The sequence below is a fragment of the Aquila chrysaetos genome, chromosome 21, assembly GCF_900496995.4.
Source record: "Aquila chrysaetos chrysaetos chromosome 21, bAquChr1.4, whole genome shotgun sequence".
Taxonomy (NCBI): domain Eukaryota; kingdom Metazoa; phylum Chordata; class Aves; order Accipitriformes; family Accipitridae; genus Aquila; species Aquila chrysaetos.
This window is the reverse complement of record NC_044024.1, coordinates 3,222,444-3,248,134: the sequence shown is the minus strand read 5'-3', so window position 1 is coordinate 3,248,134 and position 25,691 is coordinate 3,222,444. Positions and strand designations below refer to the sequence as shown.

The 25,691-nt window shown below is 36.9% G+C and overlaps 1 protein-coding gene across 2 annotated transcripts; it reads right to left on the bottom strand.

Annotated features, from left to right (window-relative positions):
* Nucleotides 1–173: 173 nt before the first annotated feature.
* LOC115333558 lies at nt 174–25,686 on the bottom strand. 2 transcript variants are annotated; one of them, XM_041119010.1, is made up of 12 exons: nt 24,064–25,686; nt 20,715–21,724; nt 20,335–20,510; nt 19,035–19,186; nt 17,207–17,311; nt 11,758–11,931; nt 10,950–11,049; nt 6,756–6,844; nt 5,301–5,439; nt 3,148–3,264; nt 2,685–2,779; nt 174–786 (listed from the first exon to the last, which is right to left on the bottom strand). In XM_041119010.1, exons 4-10 carry the CDS (start codon nt 19,049–19,051, stop codon nt 3,256–3,258), a joined length of 633 nt encoding a protein of 210 aa, XP_040974944.1. In that variant the 5' UTR covers nt 19,052–19,186; nt 20,335–20,510; nt 20,715–21,724; nt 24,064–25,686; the 3' UTR covers nt 174–786; nt 2,685–2,779; nt 3,148–3,255. The 2 variants fall into 2 exon arrangements, with proteins under 2 accessions (XP_040974944.1, XP_040974943.1); XM_041119009.1 differs by lacking the exon at nt 19,035–19,186 and having other exon boundaries at nt 21,600–21,724.
* Between the last annotated feature and the right edge of the window lie 5 nt (nt 25,687–25,691).

Here is a 25,691-nt window from a genome sequence, read left to right as displayed (position 1 = left end):
ACATGTAAATTTGCAGAGGGTGGCAGCAATGATAAGGGCAATCTATTCAAAGCATTGGTCAGAAGCAGAGAACGAAAACCCACCAAGACACTGAGATCACGGGGATCCAAGTATCAAAAAGTGCAGCAGTGAATCACAAAGAATGCACAAAAGCCAAAACACCACTCTCTGTATCAATTTAAACTGTTTATACTTGACAGGGAAGTAGCGCATCATAACCATGATACCTAGCAGACAACCAGAAATGCTCCTTACCCTTCAGTTCAGAACACAAAGATTTCAAAGAATGACAGAGCTTCTCTGCTTTCCAGGTAAGACGCAAACAACCAAAGCACAATGCTTGGCAGATGGCATATTCAAAAAGGTATTCCTTAATATTATTATTGTTGTTAGAAGTGACACGAGAGTATTTCAAGCAGTTTCTTTACAGTTTTCTTTCACATACAACTGCCTGATGTTTATACTGATGACCTGACCATGAGTGGTTAAGTGTATCAGGAGCAGCGCCTATCCGTGTGGCTGATGTCCTGCAACTCTTGATCTGCCTGAGATTAAAGGGCAGACAGCAAAAGTCTGACGAAGAAAGCTTCGTTCTCTGTGAAACTTTATGTATTTCAATTTAAATAGCAGGAGTGCATACCTTCCAGATAGCTCTTCTCTTGCCAGCACCAAGTATATTTGACAGGATTGCCTTATCTCTTTCTCCTGTTCCTTTTCAAAGGAGCGGTGGAATATCAAATTGAACACTCTCAAATTCTGTGATCGCCTTCAGGTTGGTAAACAGACCTAGAGATCAACAACAAGCAGAGATTGTTAAATTATGGCACTACTAGAGGTTAAGAAGTGACAGAAAAAAAGCAATTCACTTGACACATTAGGATCTGACTTTCTGGGGTCAAAGTAGTTTAAACTGATAGCCTAGGATCTAAACAGATGTGCTAACACCATTTCTGTATGTTTCTGAAGATAACAGAGAGAACTATTTTCAATTCTCTTGTTTCTGATAGAAATTGAAAAATAACTGGATGATAGTAGGATGCTTTTACTGAACTTGCCCGTTGAAAGAACAGTGGGTGAGACAAGTAACAGCAATGGCATTCTTCCATGTTTCATTCCCTGGTCAAAGTGCTCCTTCAAGCTGGCTGTGCAGATGTTACTAATATGCACATTTAGCTGCTTTGTGCTTTAATCGGCAATAAAATTCTTAACACTGATATGCACAAGCATTGTCCTAGGCTGTCTGCAGTCTCAGAAGACATTGTAGTGCAGGTTTGCAAAGAGTCCACATTCAGAAAATCTTTGGATTCTTTTTAATGAATTTTGGTGCCTGTGACTTCAACTATCCATGAGTAATTCCTCTGCCAGGATTAGATGATTTAACAGTTGGCAAATCTGCCCTCAGTACGTGCTAGGCCCAGACTTAAATGCTCAGGGGTATCTCGCAGCAGTAGAAGTAAAACCAGTGAGACTTAGCCACTTTGGGTATTTGTTACCTTGGGGGAGAAACAAAAAAACCCAAACAAACAAACAAAAAAAAAAAAAAGGCAATTGTGGCTGAAGATTAGAGGATACCAGCTAGGATGGCAGCTAAGTTACAGAGCCAAGAAAAACTGCCAGCTTTGGAGCCACCCTTCCTTTTTCCCCCAGCAGGAAGCCATACCTATTCACTCAATACTTGCAAGGAACAGGAAGCAAAATGAAGGGGTCTGAATAGGTTTCTGGCTTCTCTACTAATGTAATAGGAAAGCCAATAAAGTCGGGGCAATAACAGAGCTGTGGAGAGCATCGGAAGTGCCAGGATGCAGTTAAGGAGTTAAGGCATGGAGCTGTTGCAAGGAGACCATTCCCATTTATATAAAATAAATGCCAGTATTTTCATCTTTCTAAAAACGTTAAGATTCTGGTTTTGTCTGATAGTTTCACGTATTACCTAATACTAAGGAAAAAGAATAATTTAGTGTAAATATTAGGTAATGTGCTTGAGACTTTTTGGAAAATGGGAAATATATCCGGGACTTCATTCAGTTTTAGTGGCAAGGTAGTCAATTTTCCATAGCTTCATTTATTTTCATTATTTCCAAAACAAGTTACAAAGAGAGCCACTGCATTTTTAAATGTAAACCATTTCAGCTGTTAGGATCAACAAGATGACGAAGACAAAGTGAAAAAGCAACAAGGGACAACGCAATGGGCTCACAAGCTGAGGTTGCTACATCAGTCAATAAATACTTCAGTATTTTATACATCTTAGGATAGTGGGCACCCGAGTGCCTTGGTTAGGTTTGTACAACACTGCCAGTGTCAGTGAGACTAAGTGGCTATGCCTGAGAACAGAGCCTTCCCTTCTACCTAATTCTGCGGATAATGGGTGTAACAAGAATACAGATTCTTACTACACAGTTCAAAATTGTATGTAATTTGTTGTTTTCTTTCTTTAAATATTGGCTCTTTAAGGGGAAAACCAAAGCAATGTCAGTCAGGGCACAACAGGCTCTACATGCTACAACGCCCTGAACAATCTTAATCTTCATAATTAACGTTAAGAGAAATTCACGGCCCTACTAACAGCATCAGATTCAGAACCACAGCTCACCAGCATGTGGAGGGAGATCATGACACCGAGTGGAGCAAACATCACGAATAAATGGGTGAGCCAAATGGACACTGAGAAACAAAAACTGTACCTGGCAAAAGTTGTCTTTGACAAGCCTTCCTGAGAAATATGAAAAGATGCAACCCCTTACCCCCCTTTCCCTTCGATGTGGATTCAAACCATTCTGGGAAGCAAAAAAGGAAGAATAATGATTAGCACGCATATTTGTAATTTCTCATGCTGAAATCTGAGAAGACTTCTTCCTTTCTCATGAGCTTCTTCTGAGGAAGGGCAGCTTTTCGTGATAGGTACTTCTTGTCATTTAGGCACAGGACATACACTTAATCACAAAAGAACCCTGTGTCCCAATAAATGTGCAACAATTTAAGCAATACTGAGAAGCAGCTATGTAAACTGTAAAATCAGGTAGTCACGAAAAGTTGTCATCAATTACACAGTAAACAAATCGGATGCTAATATCATATTTTGTTTTATAATTATCTTCTATACCTTTTCTTTGCAATAACTTTTAGTGCTTTCTAATAGTTATAGCTATTTCCTCTATGTCCCAGCCCACAAGGTCTTACCGATCTCTCAGCATTTGGATCGTCCATTGATCACGCAGCATTCCAAGACGTTTCAGATATAGGAAGCACTGGTACTTAGTATTTCTGTAAAGAGATTAGAATTAAATCAGTAGCATGACATATGCTCCCCAGTATGCTTGCTATTAAAATAATCTGTATCTAATCAAACTACATTTTTGTATTTCTTTTATTAGCATCTGAATATATGCGCTGCTTCCAAATGCGTACTCACCGATAACTTTGGGAGATGATTCTCATGCAAATAACTGAACATATTAAGACTTTGTGCACACAAACTGAAACAGGTTTTGCAGTATTTAAAAGCATTTCAGCAGGGCCAACTAGAAAGCAGCAACAGCAGAACGTTTTATTGCTATTGAGGTGGGTTTTTTAAAAAAACTGAAGGAAGTTTCTGTGGCCTAAAAAGGAGGGCCAAAGAAATCACAGGGCTATTGTGGAAGACAAAACATGGCCAGACATGGCCACGTACATTTCTCTTGACCCTGCAGTGATCCTTTGCAAGTAATCCATAGACCAAAGCTACTACTCTGGAAAGAAAATCCTGTTGTTTTTCCTTCCTTCATCATTCTTCCACTGAGTTAACGGCAAACAATTAGGAATGCAAGACTCTTAAAATACACACGCACACACATACTTCTTGGAATACGTACCAGATTTTTCTACCCATAAAATTAGTTTTGCAGATATTGCATGACATGGGGGGGGGGGGGGGGGAAGAACACTTCAGATGGGTAAATTAGGTTGCAGGCTCTGATATAATGCATAACTGGCAACAAATGTACAATAAAATACACAGGTAATATTCTCATCTTAAATAAGGACAGTCAAAGCACATCACAACTCCTTTTTATTTAATTATTTTTCTACTTACGCTAAAGGCCCTACCTTTTTAGTATTTTTCTGCAGTTGAAACATATGCCTTTCTGAAGTTTTCTGACGTGAGTTTTCTTTTTGTAAAATGTTAACATTTTTCTTTTCACAATAAACTTTACCCATTTTGTCTTTTTTTAAACTCCATTATGAAGAGAAATGCCTGGTTTTTACTGATAATTTATACTGGTACCTCCTGTACAGAAATAACCTGAAAGGCTCATTTACATAAACCAACTGTAATCACAAAATACTGATCTATCAACATCTGGGCCAGAAAGACCAGGCGGGGGAAGAAAAGCCTGCTAGAACACTTATATAACTAACTGATTTCAAATTATTTCTTAAGTTCTGGAATAAATAATTTAGTTTCTCTGTACATCATACTATTTGTACATGAAATGTATAATAGCAACTTTCCATGAAGCTTTAGTAAGTTTGAATTACAAAGTGCTGGAGGAAGGGGAACAGGAACCTCAGAGTCTGAAAGGAAAGCTGATTTGTAAGAGGAAAATACTAATAGAACTATTAACAGTCATATTTTTCATGCATCAGTGGAAATTTGGTTGTATCATTATTCAGGATAGAGTTTGGAAAATTATTATAATTTTAAAAAGTTTACATTCTCAGTAAATGTAACAAGACAGTTGTTACATGGGAGTTAGCACTCTTTTACATTACCATTACAGAAGTTTTCAGCATGGCTGGAAACTAATAGCTTGATCTTTCACAGTATCCCAGTGAAATCACAAGACATGCTGGCATGAAAAAGCAGTATTGGTGAAATGGGCACACAGCTTTTAGGCATTTATTTTTTCATGTCGGCCATATGAATTCCCTTCACTGTACAGCAAGTTAGAGCGTAGAATTCCAGTAATTCCTCTGCCAGAGCTGCAGGGATATCTCATCTGTTCTTAAGGGGCTGTCCTAGGCAACCATCCCTCAGTTTGGTGAAAATCCTGTTTATATGAGTTGTAGTATCTAAGTGTAAATGACTCAGAAAATTATTAAAACATAGCAAAATTTTTCCAGTCTAGAATGGAATTAGCAGGTATGTAATATTCCTGAAGAGATGACCTGTATAGTAAAAGGTGGTTTTAGGCTTTTTATTAGCTGACGTCTTTACTTAGTGACATAAATGCTACCAATTTGAATTATGATAATTTGTACTCAGTATGAAGACAAATGATTATATAATATATATGCCTAGATATGTTATTAATACATACCTGATACTGTCTCCCCTCTGCATAACCTGCATAAGGCAAATTATTGCTTGGATAGCCAAATTTCTCATATTGAGGTCGCTGGTTAGAAAAATGGTCTGTTGCTGGATCTGGTCTCCTTAATGGCTGAGGATGCTTGGGACTGTGCAAAAGAGAGAAAAGAGGTTATTAAAAATATGCATAATAATATACTGCAGATTACATAAAGTGTTAGCTTAAACTGAAATATAAAAATAATAAAACTCACAACAGAATGCACGACATTGAGGCAATAACATTAAGACATCTAAATTTTCTGTCTTTTAAGTTCATTTTACTGTGAAACCCTCATCCTGCAAACACAGATAAAAGTGAATTTAAAGAAGCAACATATTCTTTGAGCTTTTTTTCCCCCACTGTATACTGAACAGTGTCATAATACCTCATTTTCTATATTCCTATGATTACTCTGAAAATGTTTTAAATTCATGATAGATATACCTTCAGTGTAGCAGTGCTACATATCAAGGTGCCGCGATTAGATCACTGGTCGGCCTGGACCAGGGAAGAGACAGATAACACACATGGTGTGAGTGCCAACTCCGTCCTTTATTGCGCAGTTAATTCCTTTTATACTAACAACGGTAGGTGGGATTACTGATATGTCATAGGGAGGCGACGACTAGCCTTCTACCTTTCCGTGACATCGCAAGATCTTCCGAACGGTGTTCCCTACACTTCAGCATTTTCAATGTTTACATTTAAAAAAAAAAAAATAAAAATCAGACCTTCCTGATGGACTGAAATATCAGAAGTTTCAGTCTGTTTCTGCAGTGGAACCCTGCTACTTATGAGGAAAATGTTCTGCTATCGTATAGTTGCCTCATGGTAAACAAGTTCTCTGCAAAAGTTGCGGGTAGGAGCTGCAACAGTTGGCTAGTGTTAGTGAGGAGGATTAAAGTGAGAAAGCACAACTAAAGAAACTGCGTTTCTAAAAAGTAATGAAAATTAATACAAATAAAATTTGTAATTATTAGAGGAAAACCATACAAGCCTTTGGATAAATCAGTTATTTTAGGATTTAGCTTCAGAAACAAGAGAAACACACACTGACTTTTTCATTTTGGTGATACATTAGGAAGAGATTAAGTCTTAGACAGCAAGCTGATAAATTTAGTCCTGTGTACTAGTTCACATTTAGTAATAATGTACAAAATAGTCCTAGAATTCTTGCAGCCATGCTGTTAGAGTTATGCAAGGTAGAGGAGAATAAAGAAAAAAATTCAGAAAAATAACCCCTTTCTATAAAGACTCAAGCCACAAAATGTACGTGAACAATCCAGTCAAAAGCTTAGCCATTTACTGGATCTTTGTCAGTTGCCATGCCACTGGCAAAGCTACAAAGTAATTCTTAGTCTCCAAACCAGACTATAAAGTGGAAATAAGCAAAAAAAAAGAGACAGAAAAACAGCAGCATACCTGTAATTCTCTAATTGACATGGGGTTGGGACATCATCAAAGTCTTGTCTTCTCAGTACAGCTTTTGGAATCTGTCCAACCCAGTCACCCTATATGTAGGGGATCAGGTGGTTACACAGAGAGAAATAACAACGAATTACATAAATAGCTCACCAGGTACAGTATGTTAGCAATTGTCTTCGGTGTAAAGAAATTGTATAAACTGATTTATCAGTTACAAAATATATTGTTTGTTATAGACACGTTTTCAAATGTAGAAATTTGATTTATCTAAAAGACTCAGTAGAAGCAAGGTCTTTACATATTTGGATAATGCATAAAATATACCTCTAAGATATAACAGAGAAACACCCACCCAGGTACATCTGCACAATTAAGTAAACCAGGTATTAAGGGTCTTATCAAGGCCTGGAAGTTTTGTTCAGTCTTTTATGATTAAACATTTCAGAAAGATGCCACTCCATAAAAACAGTGGATTTACCTCTGATTTACGCAAAACTGAGTCAAAAAGTAAACTAAATACAGTGATCAACAATTAAGATCAACTGAATATCGTAGTTTAAAGACAGGCTGCTGCCTTGCCAAACATATTGATAGAGGAAGAAGCAAAACATCACGAAGAAACAAAATAAATATTCTATATTGTTCATAAAACTAGTAAGTGGCGTTCATTTGCTAAAGGTATCTTTGTTTAAGCATATAATGACCTGAAGTAATTTTCAGAACGAGGTACCCTCAGGAGAGAAGCAACGTTCAGGGTAGTTCATCTGCAGGAGCCGATGCTATCAGATGCAGATTTCAGTTTCCTGTCTTGCCTCTCTCTCTCAGAGAGCTTTGGTGAGGGCTCTGCAGAGTGCAGAGCAAATATATGCAGTGGCCTGCCTTGTTGGCATGAAAGCAAAAGCTCGGACAATTAACAACGGGCTTTTTACAAGCTCACGTTTTCACGACCACCGCATCTAGTGAGGAGATGAGGCAAGCAGAAACGTCCCACGGACTGCCTCTGGGCTGCAACTTGCAGTCTGGAGCATGAGAAAGTAGCAATTACTGCAGCCCTTACCCAAAGCAGTTCCTTTTACAGTAGGTTTTCTTCCCTAACAAAGTGTGCAGGATTTGTTCTAATTCACACCTTGAAAATGACAGCATCAGTTGAACGAAATTCAGAATTAGTGAAAAATTAAACAGCACCATCTCCTGGTGAAGGTGCGCTCATGCCTCTTTTTTCCCCACTGGATTTCCAAGATACTAGTACTTTACAAATATATTTAACAGGAAATAATGTATCTGGCTACATTAATTGCTTTTCTTTTCTCTGACAGCCTACAATGTCTTCTTCTCAGACACTATACACTCCTTAATATGTAAAATAATCACTTAAGGCACCGAATGAGGAAGTGAACACACACACACACAAATATATTCCCTTTCATGTTTCTCTGTATTTCACATTTCCCGTTCTGTTTTTGAAATGCATTAATCCATCTTTTTTTGTGATACCCACTAGTTCAAGCAGTGATCTCTACTATAAAGAGCATCTTGCCTAATGGAGAAAATTGGCATGGCAGGGCATTAGCCTAGCCAAAAAGGCAGCATCTGGCCCTTTGGGGACCAAAGCTCAAATCCCAGCTGCATCACAGATTACTTTTGTAATCCTATAAATGCCTCTGTCTATACTCTGTCTCACAGGAATGTTGTAAAGGTCCCAGTGTAATATTCTGTTACAAAGGTGATGCAGGTAAATTAATTTCATATTTGATTTAGGGAGTTTCTTCTTTCTAGGAAAAAAATAATAAACCAGGAAATGGTTAAATATTCTAGCCCCAAACCTAACACAGTTGTAGGCAGTGAATTTTAAACAAATAGGGCTAGAACTCTGCCAACAATGCTGATGTGATGTACTACAAGCAGTTATGTACTATCATTCATAGACTATGCAGCTGAAAGATGACAAAGAGAAACAATGCATTTGGTACAGCCCTATCCTTCTGGTCATCTACACTAATCCCCCCCCAGCCTCCAAAAATGTCATTCGAAAGCATCGCTCACAACAGGAAAAGGAAAGAAGGGTCACATTATTGCAACTTAACCCGTTCTGTGATTTTTCATTCCACTTCCAATTGAATAAAATATCTTTGAAAGAAACACTTCTCATTTTCATAAAGTTTTAACCTTAGACTCTGGGCTTGCAGAACTGTGTGGTGTTTATTCACAAAGGGTCAGATTCTCAGCTAGTACCACCTGGTTTGTCTTAATTGATTTGTGCAATTATGCTGCTTTGCACCAGCTGGTGACCACATACATCTTCATTACAAAAATAAGCCCCATTTCTTGTCTTTAAAGCAAACAACATAGATCAAATCTTTACTAGGCCTCTCTACCTGTACTCTGACACATCTCGTACTTGCAAAATTTACTTTTGCACAAATAGAAATAGAATATAGGAAGAGACTGGGTCAGGCCACCTAACACACCGAGAACAGCCAGTAACGGAAGCATAAAGAAAAAATATGCAAACAGTGTAAGTACCCGAAGTACTGCCAATACATCAACATAACTTCTAGCCAGCAGCATCAAAGTCATTAATTGACTGAGCTGGAGTGGAGTCTGTGGCTGCATTTGCAGCAGCAAATAAAGTAGACTAATACAAGTGGGACCCCACACTGACACAACGCACTTCAGAAGGGTTTGCTTTTCAGAATATGTCTAGTTTGGCCTGGGCACTGAATGTTCATTGGAGATTGAAGCATATATTCTGGTTAATCTGAAGGGGAATCCATTGGTGCACTCCCAGGCTGCTCCAAGGTGTGAACCACAGCCCAGTAGGTGGAACAACCAGGATGTTACCCACCTGAAAGCACACATCCAATCTGAACACCTCTGCCTCCCTGAATAGATGTCTTACTTTTTAAAAGCTAATTTACACTGTCAGCACATACTGCTGGATTATGCACTTTATCAAAAAGCACTGTTTGTTTGTTTAAAACTTCTGCCTGATTTTATTTGACATTGCCTAGTTCTTACATTAAAAGCAGGGAATAGTAATTTCTCACACAACCTCTCCTCATGCAGAAATCAATACTGATGACCCTGAAATTCTAGATGTACTACATGGCTTACTGAGGTGGGCGCTCAAAATTACTTTCAGTAGTCAAAATGTAGGCATAATTACAATGTTCCTCGTATTGTTTTCAGTTTCTCCCAAAAATCCCTAGCAAAACAAACTTTTTTCAGAGAACATTACTCCATACACCCCTTCTGAGTTCTAATTCCTCATTTAGAGATGACTGCCAGGTACACAAAGTTAAAACTTCTTTTCTACATGCATTAGTTTGCATTTATGAACAATACATTTCATTTGTCATTTTCTTGTCCAGTCAATCATTGTAATATGCTCCTTCTGTACTTCCTCATAGTAAGGCTTATTTTTGACAAGTCCGAGTACTACGGTATCATCAGCAAAACATGTCACCTTACTAGTGCTACCTTTTACCTGTTCTTACATGAACACTACACAAATCCTCATGGAACTTTGCTGACAACCCTCATACAAGCAAAAAACCTTCAAGACAAATAGCCAACCCTTCCTCTGGTGAAGTACAACAAGTAAACAGTCAAATGAAACTGTAGGCAGGGCTCTTCCGAAGCTGAAATTGGTTGAAGTCTGAACAGCATACCAAACTCTTGCCCTCTGGCTATGTACTCCCGTCCCTTTCCTGGCACAGGCACTAGTACCAGTAATAGCATTCAGCGACCTAGCTGATGAGCTGATCAGGCTGAAACTAGCTCACTCAGCAGCTGGAACAGCACAGTGATGATACAAGGGAAGAGGTTGTAGCATGTGGCTTGAGCTCATATCCAAATTACCTCTCTTAATGTTGGTCTTCTAACTGGCCTAAAAAGAAATATTTATTTGAACATCCTTTTAAAATAACCCTAGTTCTTTGTTTTCTCCTATACAAATTAGATTCACTTCATCCTTGATGAAGAGTTTCACCTTCTCACATGCATTTAGAAGATCTTGGAAATCAAATACTGGGCAAATAAAAAGAAGATTTTAAACTCAGATTACCTTTAATTTTACCAGATGACCTTTTTTTTGCTATTCGTATACCATTCTGTTGAATCACAAAATCATGTCTGACTTCCACTAGAATTAGGAACATGTGATATGCCTCACACGCCAACATCTCTTACCCTTGGCGACTGCTGATAAATGTGCCCCAAGTTACCGGCCATTTCAGCAGCAAATGCGAGGTTATGTTGTGCTTCACGGTATGAAGGACTTGTCTGGTTCCTGGTTGGGGGAACAACGTGAATTTAGAGCATTAGCAATAGTTTTGACAAATCTTTTTGTACTGCAGATTGGTTCAACAGCCATATCATACAATTTTTCTATGACAGAGGATGTACCAGTGATACACACTAATGGGCCTCAATGAAAGAAGAAAAAAACCCATATTGTCTATGTACTTGGGACAGGTATCATTGAAAAAAAAAAAAAAAAAAAGATAAAGTGTTGAAAGCAAAAAAACAGCTCAAATTGCCAATGCCTAGCACCAAAGAATGGGAGACATAGTGTTTAATTGCCAAGACTCTTGTCCGTTTATTGGTCTTATTTCCTTTATTTATTTTTTTTAAACTTGTGGAAAGCAAGCCAACCCTTAATAGCAAATAAATCAGCAAGACAGATTTGGTAGTCTAGAGTTAAAGTAGTAAATGTACTTATCAATCTTTAAAGCTTGCCTGGTTAGCCCTAAAGAAGACAAGCAATGACTTAAGAGTGAAGTTCTGCACGCAGCAGTAAAAAGCTGTTAAGTGCTCTGGTAAGATGCTTTGATTTAGTTTTAAATTGTGTAAACAGTAGTTTGGCAGAGAATGCTATATGGCAAGCTTGTTGATTTAAATATTCAGAGGTTAAAAAATAATCAGAATACCAGACGTCTTTTGCTTTACTTCCATTTTGATTATAAAAAACCTTTTAACTGCATCCAGAATAACTTACCCAGCTTTTTCACTGTTACAGTAGTAGACGCAGTAAAATATTACAACAACTATGATAACCAGTGCTACTGCAGGAAGAACAGTTACTAAAATCAAATCTAGAGTGTTCCAATGGTGGTTAAATTTGGGGACCATGTACCAATACTCCTTCCAGTCCACTCTGAAGTAATCACATCTGCAAATGAAAACATTAATTTTTAGCAACATTATTTTGAATTCAAAATAAGTCATACCAAAAAAGTAATTATAAAAATTATAAAAATATAATTATTTATTATTGAAGACTGCAGGAGTCAAGAGAGTCAATATTTTTCCTGTTTGTCCAAAGATGTTACTTATCTTGGTAATACACGTCTTACTCCAGATTTGATGCAAATGCACTCTGCCAGGCTGTGCGTCAACCAAGTCCAAGTTAGCATTCCAGTAAGTCCAAGACACTAAGTTTTGTTGAGAATAGGGTATATTACCCAAGTCATGGCATGGTTCAGCTCAAAGATCTTTTTGCCAGCTGTAAGCACGGCAAAGCTTCTGAATTTCCAGAACAGACTATGCAGATACAATCGAAATGTCACATCGCTATCTATCATTATGACATTGATGCACTTTCTATGAAAAAGCAACAACACAACCCATAGTAAATTTACAGAGTATGTCCCCTCTGCTAATAATAGTAAGACTTCTGATGGGATAAGAATGTTGCTTTTTTAAAAAGCTAAGTTACTTTTTATTAATTCAGGGCTTCCTTTTTCCCGTCCCAAAGCATTACTTCCTCCGTTATTACGAAGGATATCACTAGAATGGAATGTCCCCAGCCACTCTCATGATGGGCAGGTTGTTTTGACAGGGATTTTGCATCATTTGTTGATGCAAACAACATTTGGGTAACCTTTTCTGAAAGTTTGACCTTGATCTCCACTACTGAAAATTCTTTTCTTACTGGAATTCATATGCAGTATTTTTATTGACATGGATATGATTTAGAATCCATATTTATAGTTTCAAGAATGTAGCATTCTATTTCTTTGGAGTTGCACTAACAGTGTACTCAGTTATCTAACCTGGTATATGGGTTACAACTGAAGGCTAGCTGCATGTTCATAAACAACAGAGTGGGTCACAGAGAAATTATGGCCTTGAATCCACCAGGTAATCAGATGAGCTTCATAATACTGCCCTGGTATTTTCTTGCTAATTTCCTGTCAAGTCTAAGCGTCAAGCTATATGTAAAAACCAAATATGCTAGATATGGGAACAAGATTTTCTACTCAGATGACTAGATTTTTTTAAAAAAAGAAAAAACCAACTACATAATGGAGAATAGGATATTAAGATATCTTATTTTTTTGTTTTTTAACTCTAAAGAAATTTTGATCAACCTGGGAAAAAAAATAACTTGCCATTACAAACCATAATTCAGTTCTAAAGTAAAATATCTGAGACAATAGTGAGCATGTGCAAATTAAGGATTATAGTGATTACCTACATTATGAATTACATGGCCTACACATATTCTAAAAATGAAAATGCTGCACTCAGATCCCAGATTTGATGCTTTGTAGCAGAGTTAGGAGCTTATGCAGATTGTGAATAAAGATCAACATCTATTTTCATAGATCACATTACAGGGTCTAAATTCAGTTCATCATTAATAATAATATTTGATAAGCTGCATTTACATAGTGTATATTGAAACAAATCAACAAACCAACCCCACACCCTACTTGTGAAAAGGTTTTTCATTTTTACATTGACGAGAAATGCTGGTAGGACAGAAGTTGTCTGTATTACCCAGGCAGGCCTTAAAGCCCTCAACTCCAGTGTAGTTGGCTGTAAATTAAAATAAAACAAATATTTATGTAATGCAATTGTACAGTAACATACCTGTTAGTGGGCTCTATTTCTAATGACATCAGAAATTTAAGCTTCATATGATGTACTCTGTAGATGATACTAAATATTACTTTCCAGTGACTTGCCCCTTTAAAATTTTGAAATTATTTGAGAAATGAACATTTGCCTGCTTAAATTACTTTACTCTGAATTTGTACCCACCTTCCAGTTAGCCAGTAAATTGTATGGCTTATATCATTATTATTTTTATCGCATTGTTTAAGTGTGATTGTATCTGAATCCCACTATGTATCCTCTCTGGATTGCTGGCAAAGCCTAAAAGTCATGAAACTCATTTGAGACTCAAACCTTCTAATTATAATCCAAATGAAAACATTTTTGTGTGTTTTACATTGGGACTATCCCTTATTTTGGTCTACAAAAGGATTTGTTTTGCATTAGTGTCGGTTCTCCTCCATCGCTTTTACTGTGTTAACATTGTGGGCTGTAAATTATGTTCCAAAAGTTGAGTGGTTCCAGTACTTCACAGGCATACAGCTGTCTAAAAATACCTTCCTCATCAGCAACCTTAATCAGACATCAAAAGTCACCATGTTTGGGACTCAGACCCTACAGTCTTTGCTACCTATTTCTTTCCTGTGTAGGACTCAGAGTGAATGATGTACTCAGTGATGTACCACTTTTTTGGGCAATTTAAAGGCTAAAGTAGCATAAAAAAATTCCTCAAATGACAAACCAAAACTCTATTAGAAAAACAGTAACTGCAGCTGGTTTACATCGCTATCAGGTTAGTGATACCAAATTACTAGTAACTGGTAACTACCAGGTAAAGAACAGTGATAATAATAAAATAAATAAATAAAATCAATCTGTAGGAAATCTTCCCATAAAAAAAAAATTCCTGACCAATACTGTATACTCTAACAGAATCAGAGACAATTCCATATAACTTCTCATTTAAAATAGCCTTTTTTCAATGCATTCTCATTATCATGCTCTTACGTACTAATGATTTCCTCCCTGTTCTTCTCGAAAAAAATTTCTAAAAATACATGCTATAAAAAGAATGTATAATTTTTTTCAACCCATATACAGAGTATTTCTTCCTACCAAAAAAAAGAACCAAACCACCTTACTCATTTAAAACGTGTCCTTTTGAGATTGACAGATTGACTCAAAATGATTCAAAACCACCAGAATACCTAGTATTTCAGTTGCAATTCATATGGTTGCAATCTTTTTAATGTACAGAAGTACAGAATAACAGGTGAAAATGAAAATATTTTTGTCTTGTGTACCTGTGTCTCTGTAAAATATCACCATACTCTTGGCCGTACAGAACTCAAGAACTATGAAACACTTCGTAACAGCAAACACAGGTAGCAGTTGTCACACAAAGGTCTTAACATTTTCATTGGTTTCCCATTATTTAAAAATAAACTCTACCTAAACCATAAAGAGAATTTCCTCAGAAGCAATACCGTTAGTATTGCAATACCGCAGCAGTACTACCATAGGTAAGCCAGGCAATCGATAGACACATCCCTATTCTGACAAGCTATAAAGCAAAAATGCAACCATGTCTTACGTTCTAAAGCTTCTTGTTCACTCAGCGAATCACTGGCCATGAACAGACTGAAAAGCAACACTTTAAGAATGGACATCCTGAAGCCAATTGTGGTAAAAGACTGTTTCTTCCAGATTTTGCTAGCAGCAGCATGCTCTCTCCTTTCTGCTACTGTTATTTACTGTAGCAAGTCAAGGATCATGGATTTTGAGCTTGTTTTACTGCATCCTTCTTGATAAAGAATTACTAATTAACTTATAACAGATACAACTGTTCCTGATAACTTCTCCAGCATACTTTCTTCTCTGACAACTGGGTAGTTCCATAAAAATGTCTCATTAATCTTGTTATTTCTCAATTTTTTAATACATATGCAAAGTATTCCTTTAACGACATAAGTTTCAACATACTGAAGGTATCTGTCACAAGCATTTATCTGTTCTCCTTTTAGGGTTATGTTACCTTTTAAAGACAACAAAATTTGCCATGAAGTATCATACATATTCTTCCTCATAATTGCCATATGTATTTATGCATTTTCAAATCACATTCTAAAAGGAAATTAAAATTTCTGTACCAACTAGACATGAATTCTTACACTGTCCCAACTTCTCTGAACCTGTTTTCTTTTTGCAAATGTGGAATTACACTGAGATTCACTTCAGTCCAAACTGCAGCTTTATTTAGATATTTTTATCTGCATATGTAAAGGTAAAGAGATGCCCGTTCCCCACAAATAATTGCACCAGATTCTGGTCCCAACCACAACAGCTCAATTTACTACCGCTGTAACTGAAACAAAAACTTACTTCATAGCATGTTTTTTTTCCCCTAGATTAAAAAAAAAAAACTTAAAGGCAAAAGATCTAAATACCCACTTTAATGAATATACCTTACTATTTTTGGAGAAGGTAATTCATAAGTTAAAGCTAAGTGGAGCCTTGTATCAAGCAGGACAAGGAGTTCAGTATATTCTAGCACCAAGCCAGAACATTTGTTCATAACTAGGAGAAATAAGTATTTCAAATCATAGTGTTGACTATATCAAGACCACTACTTGCAACTTAATGATAATTCTTATTAGGATTTTGCTAGTGACCCAACTCAGCGCCATTTAATTTGTGGTATCTAAACATAACACAAATGAAAGTTGTAGTTCTCTTTCAGATTTTTTTTTTTTTTTTTAATAAAAAATTCCCCAAGGCAGGTAGGGAAGAAATGATCAGAACCAGATGGAGAAGCTTTGATAGGCAAAAAAAACAATCCTGCAAGTTTCATTTTAAGAGTATACCTTCTGTATATATATCCATGTAGAAAGAGAAAGGATAGAAGGTAAAAATCTGACTGCACAAAATGGGGAGAGGAATTCTGGGTAAAAACAGCCAAATAGGAAAACACGCACAAACATATTTTGAAGACTAAGAAAGAAGGATTGCTTTATTAGACTACAGTTCAGAGAAGATATTAAACTGTGCTTGCTGGTCATTTTCTTCCCTACATCATGAGGTGAGGATGAGAAGGGAATGAGAAAGTCAATATACCAAGTAACATCCCAGAGGTTTATCTTTCTACTAGGAAATTTCTGATTCTTTGCTGACAGCATTTTCTTCCAAGCCTGGCTTTGAAGTTTGCACCACAAGCTGTTTTCAAATTCGCCCAGTAACACCTCAGGGCTGTCTTGAATTTCTGTGTCTCAAAGAATGACAGGGAGGAAGACATCATAGGCAGGAATGTGACATCTTCTCCCATGATATTGCCTTCCCTAGATCACTTTTTAAAGGCTTACTAGAATCTTCCGTGTTCACCATTACCAAAGTGAGCAGCTATCCCAGCTACTGCTGAAGTATTTTGTTGTCATTTATACTATTAAAACAATCCACAATGTTAGTTAGGCATGCAAGATGCGCTCACAGCTCCCACACAGCAGTCCAAGGCTTCTCTTCATACTACCAATTTATCTCCCCTTTTCACCTACCCCAGTAAAAGTTGGTATCCGTTTCCTCCATGAGTCCCTCACACTGTTGTTTCCCACCTTTCCTCCTTGACTGTCCTCCTCTCTGTGGTCTGCAATACTTTTAATCTTCTCAAGATCTTTTTTTTTTTCTTCCAGAAGTGCCAAGAATCCAAGTGCAAGTAACTGTATCAGGGAAAATAAGCACATAAAATGTAGACAGCTATCAAAAATGTAAACATATGCTTCAAATGTCATCCTAAACTCTCTCAAACTACTCTTCAATGCAGCCTTCCCCTATCTATATTAGAAAGCTGTGTCTTGGCAATCTCTTAAATACATAAACTTTTATCTCAACCCATAAAATGCTGTTTGTAATGTGTAAATACCGGAATGAATTAAGATGGCTAAATTAAAAACCAGGAAATCTCCTGATGTTCAGAGTAATTAAACTCTTCTTACCTCTGAAACCCCTGATTTTCTGACCTATCACTTGCAACAATCTTCTAAAAAGGTAATGAAAGCTCTATTAGTTTGAGACTTTTGAATGGAAAAAATAGAGAAAAACAGCAGAGTATGTAACACAAGAAATTGTACTCAGCTGGCAGGATAAAGACTGTTTTGTTGACCTATACCACATTTTTTAAACTTTGGTTTCTATGGCTCCACATACAGCTTGCATATTATAAACATAAACACAATCCAGTGACACAAATATTTGGTGTTAGAACTGAACTGTATACTTAAAAGTAGTTAAGTACACTTCTACGCTATTTTGGTTTTTAGTTGACAGCACTACTACTTATACGTGATGCCTATATGCGAGTTCTAGATCACCGACTATGTAGTTGTATGTAGACTGTGAATAGAGTATTTGTGTGTAATTTTGTATAATAGTAGAGAAACTGTCCCACTTTGTAGCAACAGCTGTTTTTTGCATCAACACTTACTGGCTATTCTGTTTCCCTGGGACTTGAGAAAGATGAAATTCTAAAGGGAGTCTCCTATCCCTCTCCTTGGAAGTTCCTTCCACTGATGTACTACATGCAGAGATCTAAGTCCACAATAAAGGGGTTTGTAACTTAAACTCACCACATTGTGCTGAGCTGTTATTTTGACTTTGGTTCAATCAAGAATGATTGACTTAAAAACTGCTTTACTCAAACTCATCTTAGCAAGCTCAATTACAATATACAGTAGTGATAGCTAATTAAGTTATTTGCAATAGTTCATACTAGAAACCTTATTGCACAGGAAAGATTCCAAATGCACACCATTGGTGTCAGAGGATTATATCAACAGCCCACTGATTGCCTCAATTAATCAAAGTTAACCCCTTTGAAGTATTACTTAGTATTGTTTTGGTCAAAGAAGGAAAAAAAAAAAAAGAGGAGAAGAATTGAGAAAACACCCTTATTCCATTATAAACATTACTGATGAATGCAAAATAAGTAACAGCAAAAGCGTACAATAACTACTTCATTTTACAAATGAAATATATCTACCCTGAGTGCAAAACTCCTCCAGGGAAGGAAGAGTTTAACAAATACAGCTAGGGACGAATTTATTTCTCCAATTACTCTATATCCTTTACCCATTTGCAATAGCTCTAAAGTAGCACCAAACATGAGGAAAATCCACACAAAGGGAATGTGCACACTAACGTTACAGTCTTAGATGAACATATAGGAAACACAAAACGGCAAGTGCCATGACAGCAGCATTTCTTTCCTGTTCTTCCTCTCTTCTGGGCTGGAAGGGATGTATTTGTTAGGGCTTTTTTTCCCTAAAATGTTTGTTTATGCAATTTGAGAGCTGATCTGCCCTCAAGACCTCCCACACAGTACTCAATTTAATACTCACATTGCTGAATTGTTTTTCCAATATAAAAGCATCTATGCAAGTTTACCTGCAGATGACTGGCATCACAGTATTTCTCCATTTATCTAACTCCCACAAAGGAAACTCCTGCTACTTTTCTACTCCTTACACAACCATTATTTTCTATAAGTGGTGAGACAAGCCTATTCCTCCATGCCAATGACTTCAGAAACTGCGGGACTAAGGGAGAAGAGAGTAGGAGGAAGAAATGGAGATCTGAACAAGGTGCTGAACACCAAATCTCTATTATTTAATCTCTTTCATTATTAAAATATTTTCTATTATTTATTTCCTGGGCAATTTCAATAAAGCTGTGAATAAGCTAGACATCAGGAGTTTGGTAAGACATCCTGTGAAATGAACACTTAGTTTTTAAAGAGTTTTAACAGCCTTAAATATATTCTGATGAGCAGGAAGCCTGTAAACCCAGGAGGAAGGTGGTAGGGCACAGGAGGAATACAAACTCGGAAGACTCTGGGTGGGGCAAGTAGCCTCAGCTGCTACATGTACTCTGACCATCAGCCCCAGCCAAGTTACAAAAGACAGAAAGGGAAAGAAGGATTTCTCCATCCCTTTGAGACTGAATGTAGCCTCGGAAAGGTGTGCAGGGCACACTGGTCCTGAAGCTAACAGGTATGAGACAGGAGCTAAGAAGGAATCCTGTAATTGTATGCCCCTACCATTAAGTTTTGTTGGTTAACTTTCCTCTTTTGCAATCGTGTTTCCTTTCTGAGAAAAGAATAGAAAATACCCCGCTGGCAAGGATGAATGGCAACAAAACCTGACATCTTAGCACACCCCCAAACTGTCATCTTGCCTTTTTATTATTTAAAAAGTCTTTAAAAATTCTCAACATTCACTGCACAACAAGATCCTGAATATGTGATGGCCTCTAAGCAAATGATTTGTCATCCTGAAGAACTTCACAGGAAGAAATGGGGATACACCCAAAGTTTGTGAAAGATAACTGTGTTGAATTTTAAGTTAGCACAAGCATTGGTTTTTAGGATGGTGCCCTTGAAATTTCGCCATAACTGATGAAGTCCCAGCATGGGTTTCTTTATTTGACAGGAACTAGCTGCTTATGAAAACATGCCAAACACAGTTACATTAACAGGTAAACTTCATCCTTTACTTTTCAAAGGATAAATAACGATCTCTAAAAATCAATGCCTAGCAAATTCTTGAAAGAATGCTGCTTTGGCTGAAAGCCCAACAGCACTTAATTTTACAGCAGGGGATAAGACTGATTCTCAGCCCTGCCAGAAGATTGCTTTACAACAGATCCCAGAATCACACTAAACAAGAACAGAGAAATTAACATATACCTCAGTAAATGTAATTGCATGATCCTTCTTCAAATGTAAGGCAGAAGCATGAAGTACCAGTTCATACACATGCTTTGTTCTTCTAGTTGACTGGGAATTTCCCCTCTGGTTCCAGCTCTCAGCTGCTGAGTGCTCGTACTTCAGGTGGTGTGATAAACAAACACCTTTACCTAGGGCTTTTAAATTTGATTAAGACAAAAGATGCAAAAATGTAATTTGCAGTTTTCACTTGGGTGAGATGTTTTAACGAAGCGGATACAAAACCCAAATTATTGACTTTCTGTTACATTGTTGGCATGGCCCATGGAAGGGCTGCAGAGGCCATCAGTAGGTTTCTCTTTTTAGTGCCTACTTAGGTAACAACAAATAAAACCAATTACCTGATCACAGCAAGGGAAACACAGGGAATTTATTTCAGTTGTTTCAGCAAAAGCCATCTCCTACAGTGCGTAAACGAAAGAGCAAAGAACTAATTGTACCTTGAATAATGGTGTTCTGACTCTGCCCCTCAGTAAACTCAGAACTCCCAAACGCATGTCCCTTTCACCACTTTTGAGTCAGTGATAAAACTTCCATTTCCCTCTTCTTTCTCTTCTCCTCCTACAATTTGTTAGTATGTACTGATAGACTCATTTTTTTTGCAACACAAAATAGATTTGGACATTAGACTTTAAAACGTAAAGAAGTCTCTTCAAATAAAAAATTATTGTAACGACAAGATTTTTCCAACTTTTAGATTTTCTTCTCCTTAGCATTTCAGTTTGCTGCTTGTAGACCACTTGCTCTGGTCTACAAGACAAGCACAGCAATACTGTGGTAATATAAATAATATGATAGCTTCTACAATGGTTTCAATTACAGTCTTTCTTGACTGTATCTTACCATCAGCACATGTCTGAGCTTTGCTTCTTAGAATCCCTGCAATTTAAAATAAAAACTACACACAATCTAGGGCATACTAATGCTCCTTTTTTAAAAAGTATAGGCTTTGTAGGACCCCACTTGCTTTTTAGATTTAAAACACATTTTCTGTGTTTGAATGCAATTCAGAAATACTCCAAACTTTCACTAAAAGATAACTATACTGATGCATTAAAAAAAATCTTTACAATATTTCCTAACTTATTCAAGAATCATAATGATAATCCACCATTACAATAGCCACATTACTTATTCACACAATTTCTCTTCTTTCAAGTAGTTACACTGTAGGTTGCACCAGGTATTACATTATTTATGACCCTTGGACTGGCAAATTACTTTACCTGGAAGATTATCATGGAGTCATACTGAGGTAAACATATTTGCTATCTGCCTCATTCTTTCAACAATGTGTGTCATTCCTCCAGTATGGATAAAAGCCGTTTTCCAAGTTCTGAGCTACAGCATCCTTTAGAAGAAATTACCAAGAAATGAAAATGGAAGCACTTCTCAAAATTTAAGACGCATAAACAACTGAATACCAAGCATTAATATGTCCTGCATGTTACTTCAGTGATTTCTTCTGGGAATGTATGTTTCAGTACTTCAGGGATGAAGTTTTTTCCCCAACATTAGTGAAACAGGTGTGACTTAGTCATGTTTACCAATTAACTTTTCAAACAAAGTCTTTTGTATGAGACAACATACCAAAGTTAAACTTAATTTTTAAAAAGTATCTTATCACCCTTTATTTTCAGGTGCTTCACAACGATATGACAAAATAAAGTATCACAATCAGTTTTATGTAAATAAAAAATTAGTATCAACAAGTTCCAAATCTCTATATATCGAATACAATCAATCATAAATAAAAAACATGCATTAAATTATAACTATTTCTATATTATAAAATATCATGTGACCCAGTTCTTTAAGACATTGGATTTTTCACAAATATATAACTTACATCATATAAAAATTACAGTATACATTCTTACTTTATTATGTTGCTGTATTATTGCATTATAAAAGAAACTTTAAGTGACTATTAATGATACATTTGAGAGGCATTTCAAAGTGTTTCACTATAAATTAATAAAACCATGTCTTGCAATGCAATTTTTCATTGTTTAACAGGTTTGCGTACTGGGTCTGAAATCTTCAAGAGATCAAGTCAGGCACATATATTTACAATGAGGACTCGCAAGCATGGCATAACATAGATTTGAATTTGCTTTTTTAAAGCCATTGCATAGCACCTTTACTAAAAATTATTAATACAGAGATGTGGCTACAGTTCCTTGTAGTTATTTAGAATAGAACAAGCCATCTGTAGAGTATTATAGAAAATGTGGAGGTTCAGATGTCTGAACTGAAGAGGGCAGGCACCTTTTTAGATTTGACAGAGAAACACTTCACAAAATGGCAGCTGAGTAATAAAGATTCACAGTCACCATTCCAATATTTGTATGAGAGCAGATTAGTAATCTGATCTGGGCTGCCTTCATTTCAGCAAATACATTCCAAACTTCTCTATAATGACCTGCATCTTTTTTGGTACCTCTAGAAATTTCTCTCACCATGTGTCTCACACAGGTGGACAAGACAATGACTGACTCTAATAGAAATTTATGTTAGCAAAGAACTATTATAATATATCATATTCCAGGTTTTACTAAAAAATTCCTTCCCACTACTAATAAATCTATGCTCCAGGACAAAGAAATACTGAGAGATTGATTATGGTCTTTCTGAAAGCAAAGAACATACCAGGACAGGATATAAAAGTTTTCATACTTTTTTGTCCCATTTTCTTTGGCTGCAGATAGGGAAATGGTCACCTTTAGCTGTATCTGTTTCAGTGCCAAACCCCAAGCCTCCAATTTTAGTCCCAGCTTTTCAACTGTGTGGGGATACTGAACAAAAACTGTCAATAGAAAACAAACTAAAAAAACCTACCCTGTCTTGTAGAGAAGAAGGAGAAAGAGAAATCTCAACTGACGAAAAAACTAAACTAAGAAGTGACAGCAGTAGGCAAACCCTGTACTGGAATAAACCTGTGCTGGCTCACTCCTCTCGTCCACCAAGAAGAAATAACATACCACAGGGATACCATTTTATGAACTCTAGAACTGTATTCCTCATCCTGTTCATTCATCAAAGTGGGTAGGAGCAATAAGTTTAAGTTATGTCCCAGAAAATATATCTAAGACTTCTGAATGACAATTTAACTCTGAGATATAGTTCTATTACAATTTTGCCCCAATGAGTAATTTGAGACCGATATACAGCCTAAGGAAAGCTTTCTGTATCATGTCCATTTACAGCATGAACTTCTTGTAAAATCGGGGTTGTAATACGAACTGCTTGCATGAAACATCTAATTCTTGACTGCCTAACCACCAAGGAGTCCAATGTACCTTTTGCAGACCAGACACTTTCATTTCTATCATGAGATTTGAGTGGTAACGCCCTTAAAGTTTGGAAAGGACCAGACTAGCTTTTGGCACTGCAGGTAGAGGACATTAAGGCCTACTCTTGCCTGGAAAGCGCAGACATGCTCGTTCCTTAACGAGTTTTACTTTTTTCCCCCCAATTCTCTTCTCCATCCCACTGGGTGGGGGGATAAGTGAGTGAGCAGCTGCGTGGTGCTTAGTTGCCGGCTGAGGTTAAACCACGACACTGTCTAAGGCAGCTTCTCTCCCTGCTCCCAGATGACTAATTCCTGTGCATAGTTTTCCACCATGTACTAAAAAATGTCACCACAGTAAACCCCTACAAAATCCATGCAAACCTGCATCATCTTACTTTTCTTGCTGACTTGTTGTGGTAGCTTATCACTCAAAGGACGTAAGTCAGAATTTAAACAGAATCTAGGAAGTAGAGCAGATGGTTTTCCCTTTATATTTTTTATCCAGGATCCGATCAAAGGGAGATAGATAATACAATTTCTGCCACCTAGTCTTGCCCTTGAAAACGATTATTCCTTCACCATTTTCACTTCCTGCCTTATGTCTTCATCTGTTTCCCTGGAAATGGTATATGAAGCCCAGCCATCTAATTTTTCTACTCCTCTCTCTGTGATGGAACACTAAATGTGTTTTGTCCAGGAGCTCTGTGAAGATTGTTTTAATATCCTCTGATTGCTGCCTGAATTCTGGCAGCTTCCTGGGCCTTAAGAGATGATTAAAGAAACAAAACACATTAAATTCCAAGTCAGCTGTCCCAAGCAAGTTTAACTAATAGAATTCTTCTTCTTTAAACTTCACATTTACTGACTTCACCTTCCATTGGACTCTGTATAACAAAGTCCAACAGTTTGCCTGAAATTTGGATTCCAAAATATCAACACTTATCTGTTTCGGAACTATCATAAAAGCTTTACTTATTCTTTTGCTCATTCATCACTTGTGCCTTGTGCACATTCCATAGTGCAGTATCTCCTCACAACTTCTGCTAGCCCCACAGTGACACTAGAAATACTGTTTGCCTGTATTTCACTAGTCATTTGCCTTTGCATCAGCAGCCTCAGAAGAAGGAATCAGGTTATGAATCTCTTCTTATGGAGAACAGGAGCAAATATCCCTTCACATCTCTGTGCTGAGAATACATTAATATGAAGCAGCATTTCTTTTCAGGTTTAAGTCTTCCAACCAAACTACCTGTTTGTACAATTTGTTCTTGCTTCCCCCCCTCAACTTTACAACAAAGCACATATTTTCATTAATTGAAAGGTAACAGAATTCAACAGATCGAAGGACAAACTACCAGCACAGTGTCCTTTTGCAGTCTGTGTATTTAGGGAAGTGCCACAGCAGATGCAGATGAGATTACCTCTAGGCAGCTGGCTGATTATCACTGTGTACTGATAATGAGTTGCACTTCGAAGACCACCAGATCCATTCCAACCCTTACAAGAGTGTTTTGAAGAGAAATGGAGGATGAACAGAAGTATAGTGATTCAAACAATGATAAAAGCAGCGTTTGAATGTTTCATCCTAGGAAACGTAATCAATTTCTGATTTCATTCTTATGAAAAAAAGACAGAATTTCACAGAAATCCTACCAAGATCAATGGGTATTGCATACAAACTTCTGGGAAGAGAAAGTTGGCTCCCTATTACTTCTGCCTATTACTTGTCAACACTTCAAACCTCAAAACTACAGGTTTCCATCTTCCTAAACATTGCTAATGCATTCTACATAAATTCAAACAGTATCAGTTTCATGGATTAAGCAATTTGCATACAGTTCTTCAAAGTATTAGAAGTAGGTGAAAACTAATGCATAGTCTATAAAGGATGTTTTAGAGGTCAGTTGTGTGTTTTTTCCCAACTTAAATAATATTTAAAGACACAAGAAGTATGCAGGACAAGTTGTTTCCATTCACCTTTGTGAAAGAGGCAAACAACAAATGACTTTGCGATGAAAAAAAA

Coding starts and splice junctions, on each gene's coding strand:
- LOC115333558 (XM_041119009.1), bottom strand. CDS start 20,354: ATGCAATTACATTTACTGAG. Junction 17,312..20,334: donor ATGCAATTACATTTACTGAG/GTATATGTTAAT, acceptor TCCCTGATACAG/TTACTTGCACTTGGATTCTT. Junction 5,440..6,755: donor TGTCAATTAGAGAATTACAG/GTATGCTGCTGT, acceptor TCTTTTGCACAG/TCCCAAGCATCCTCAGCCAT.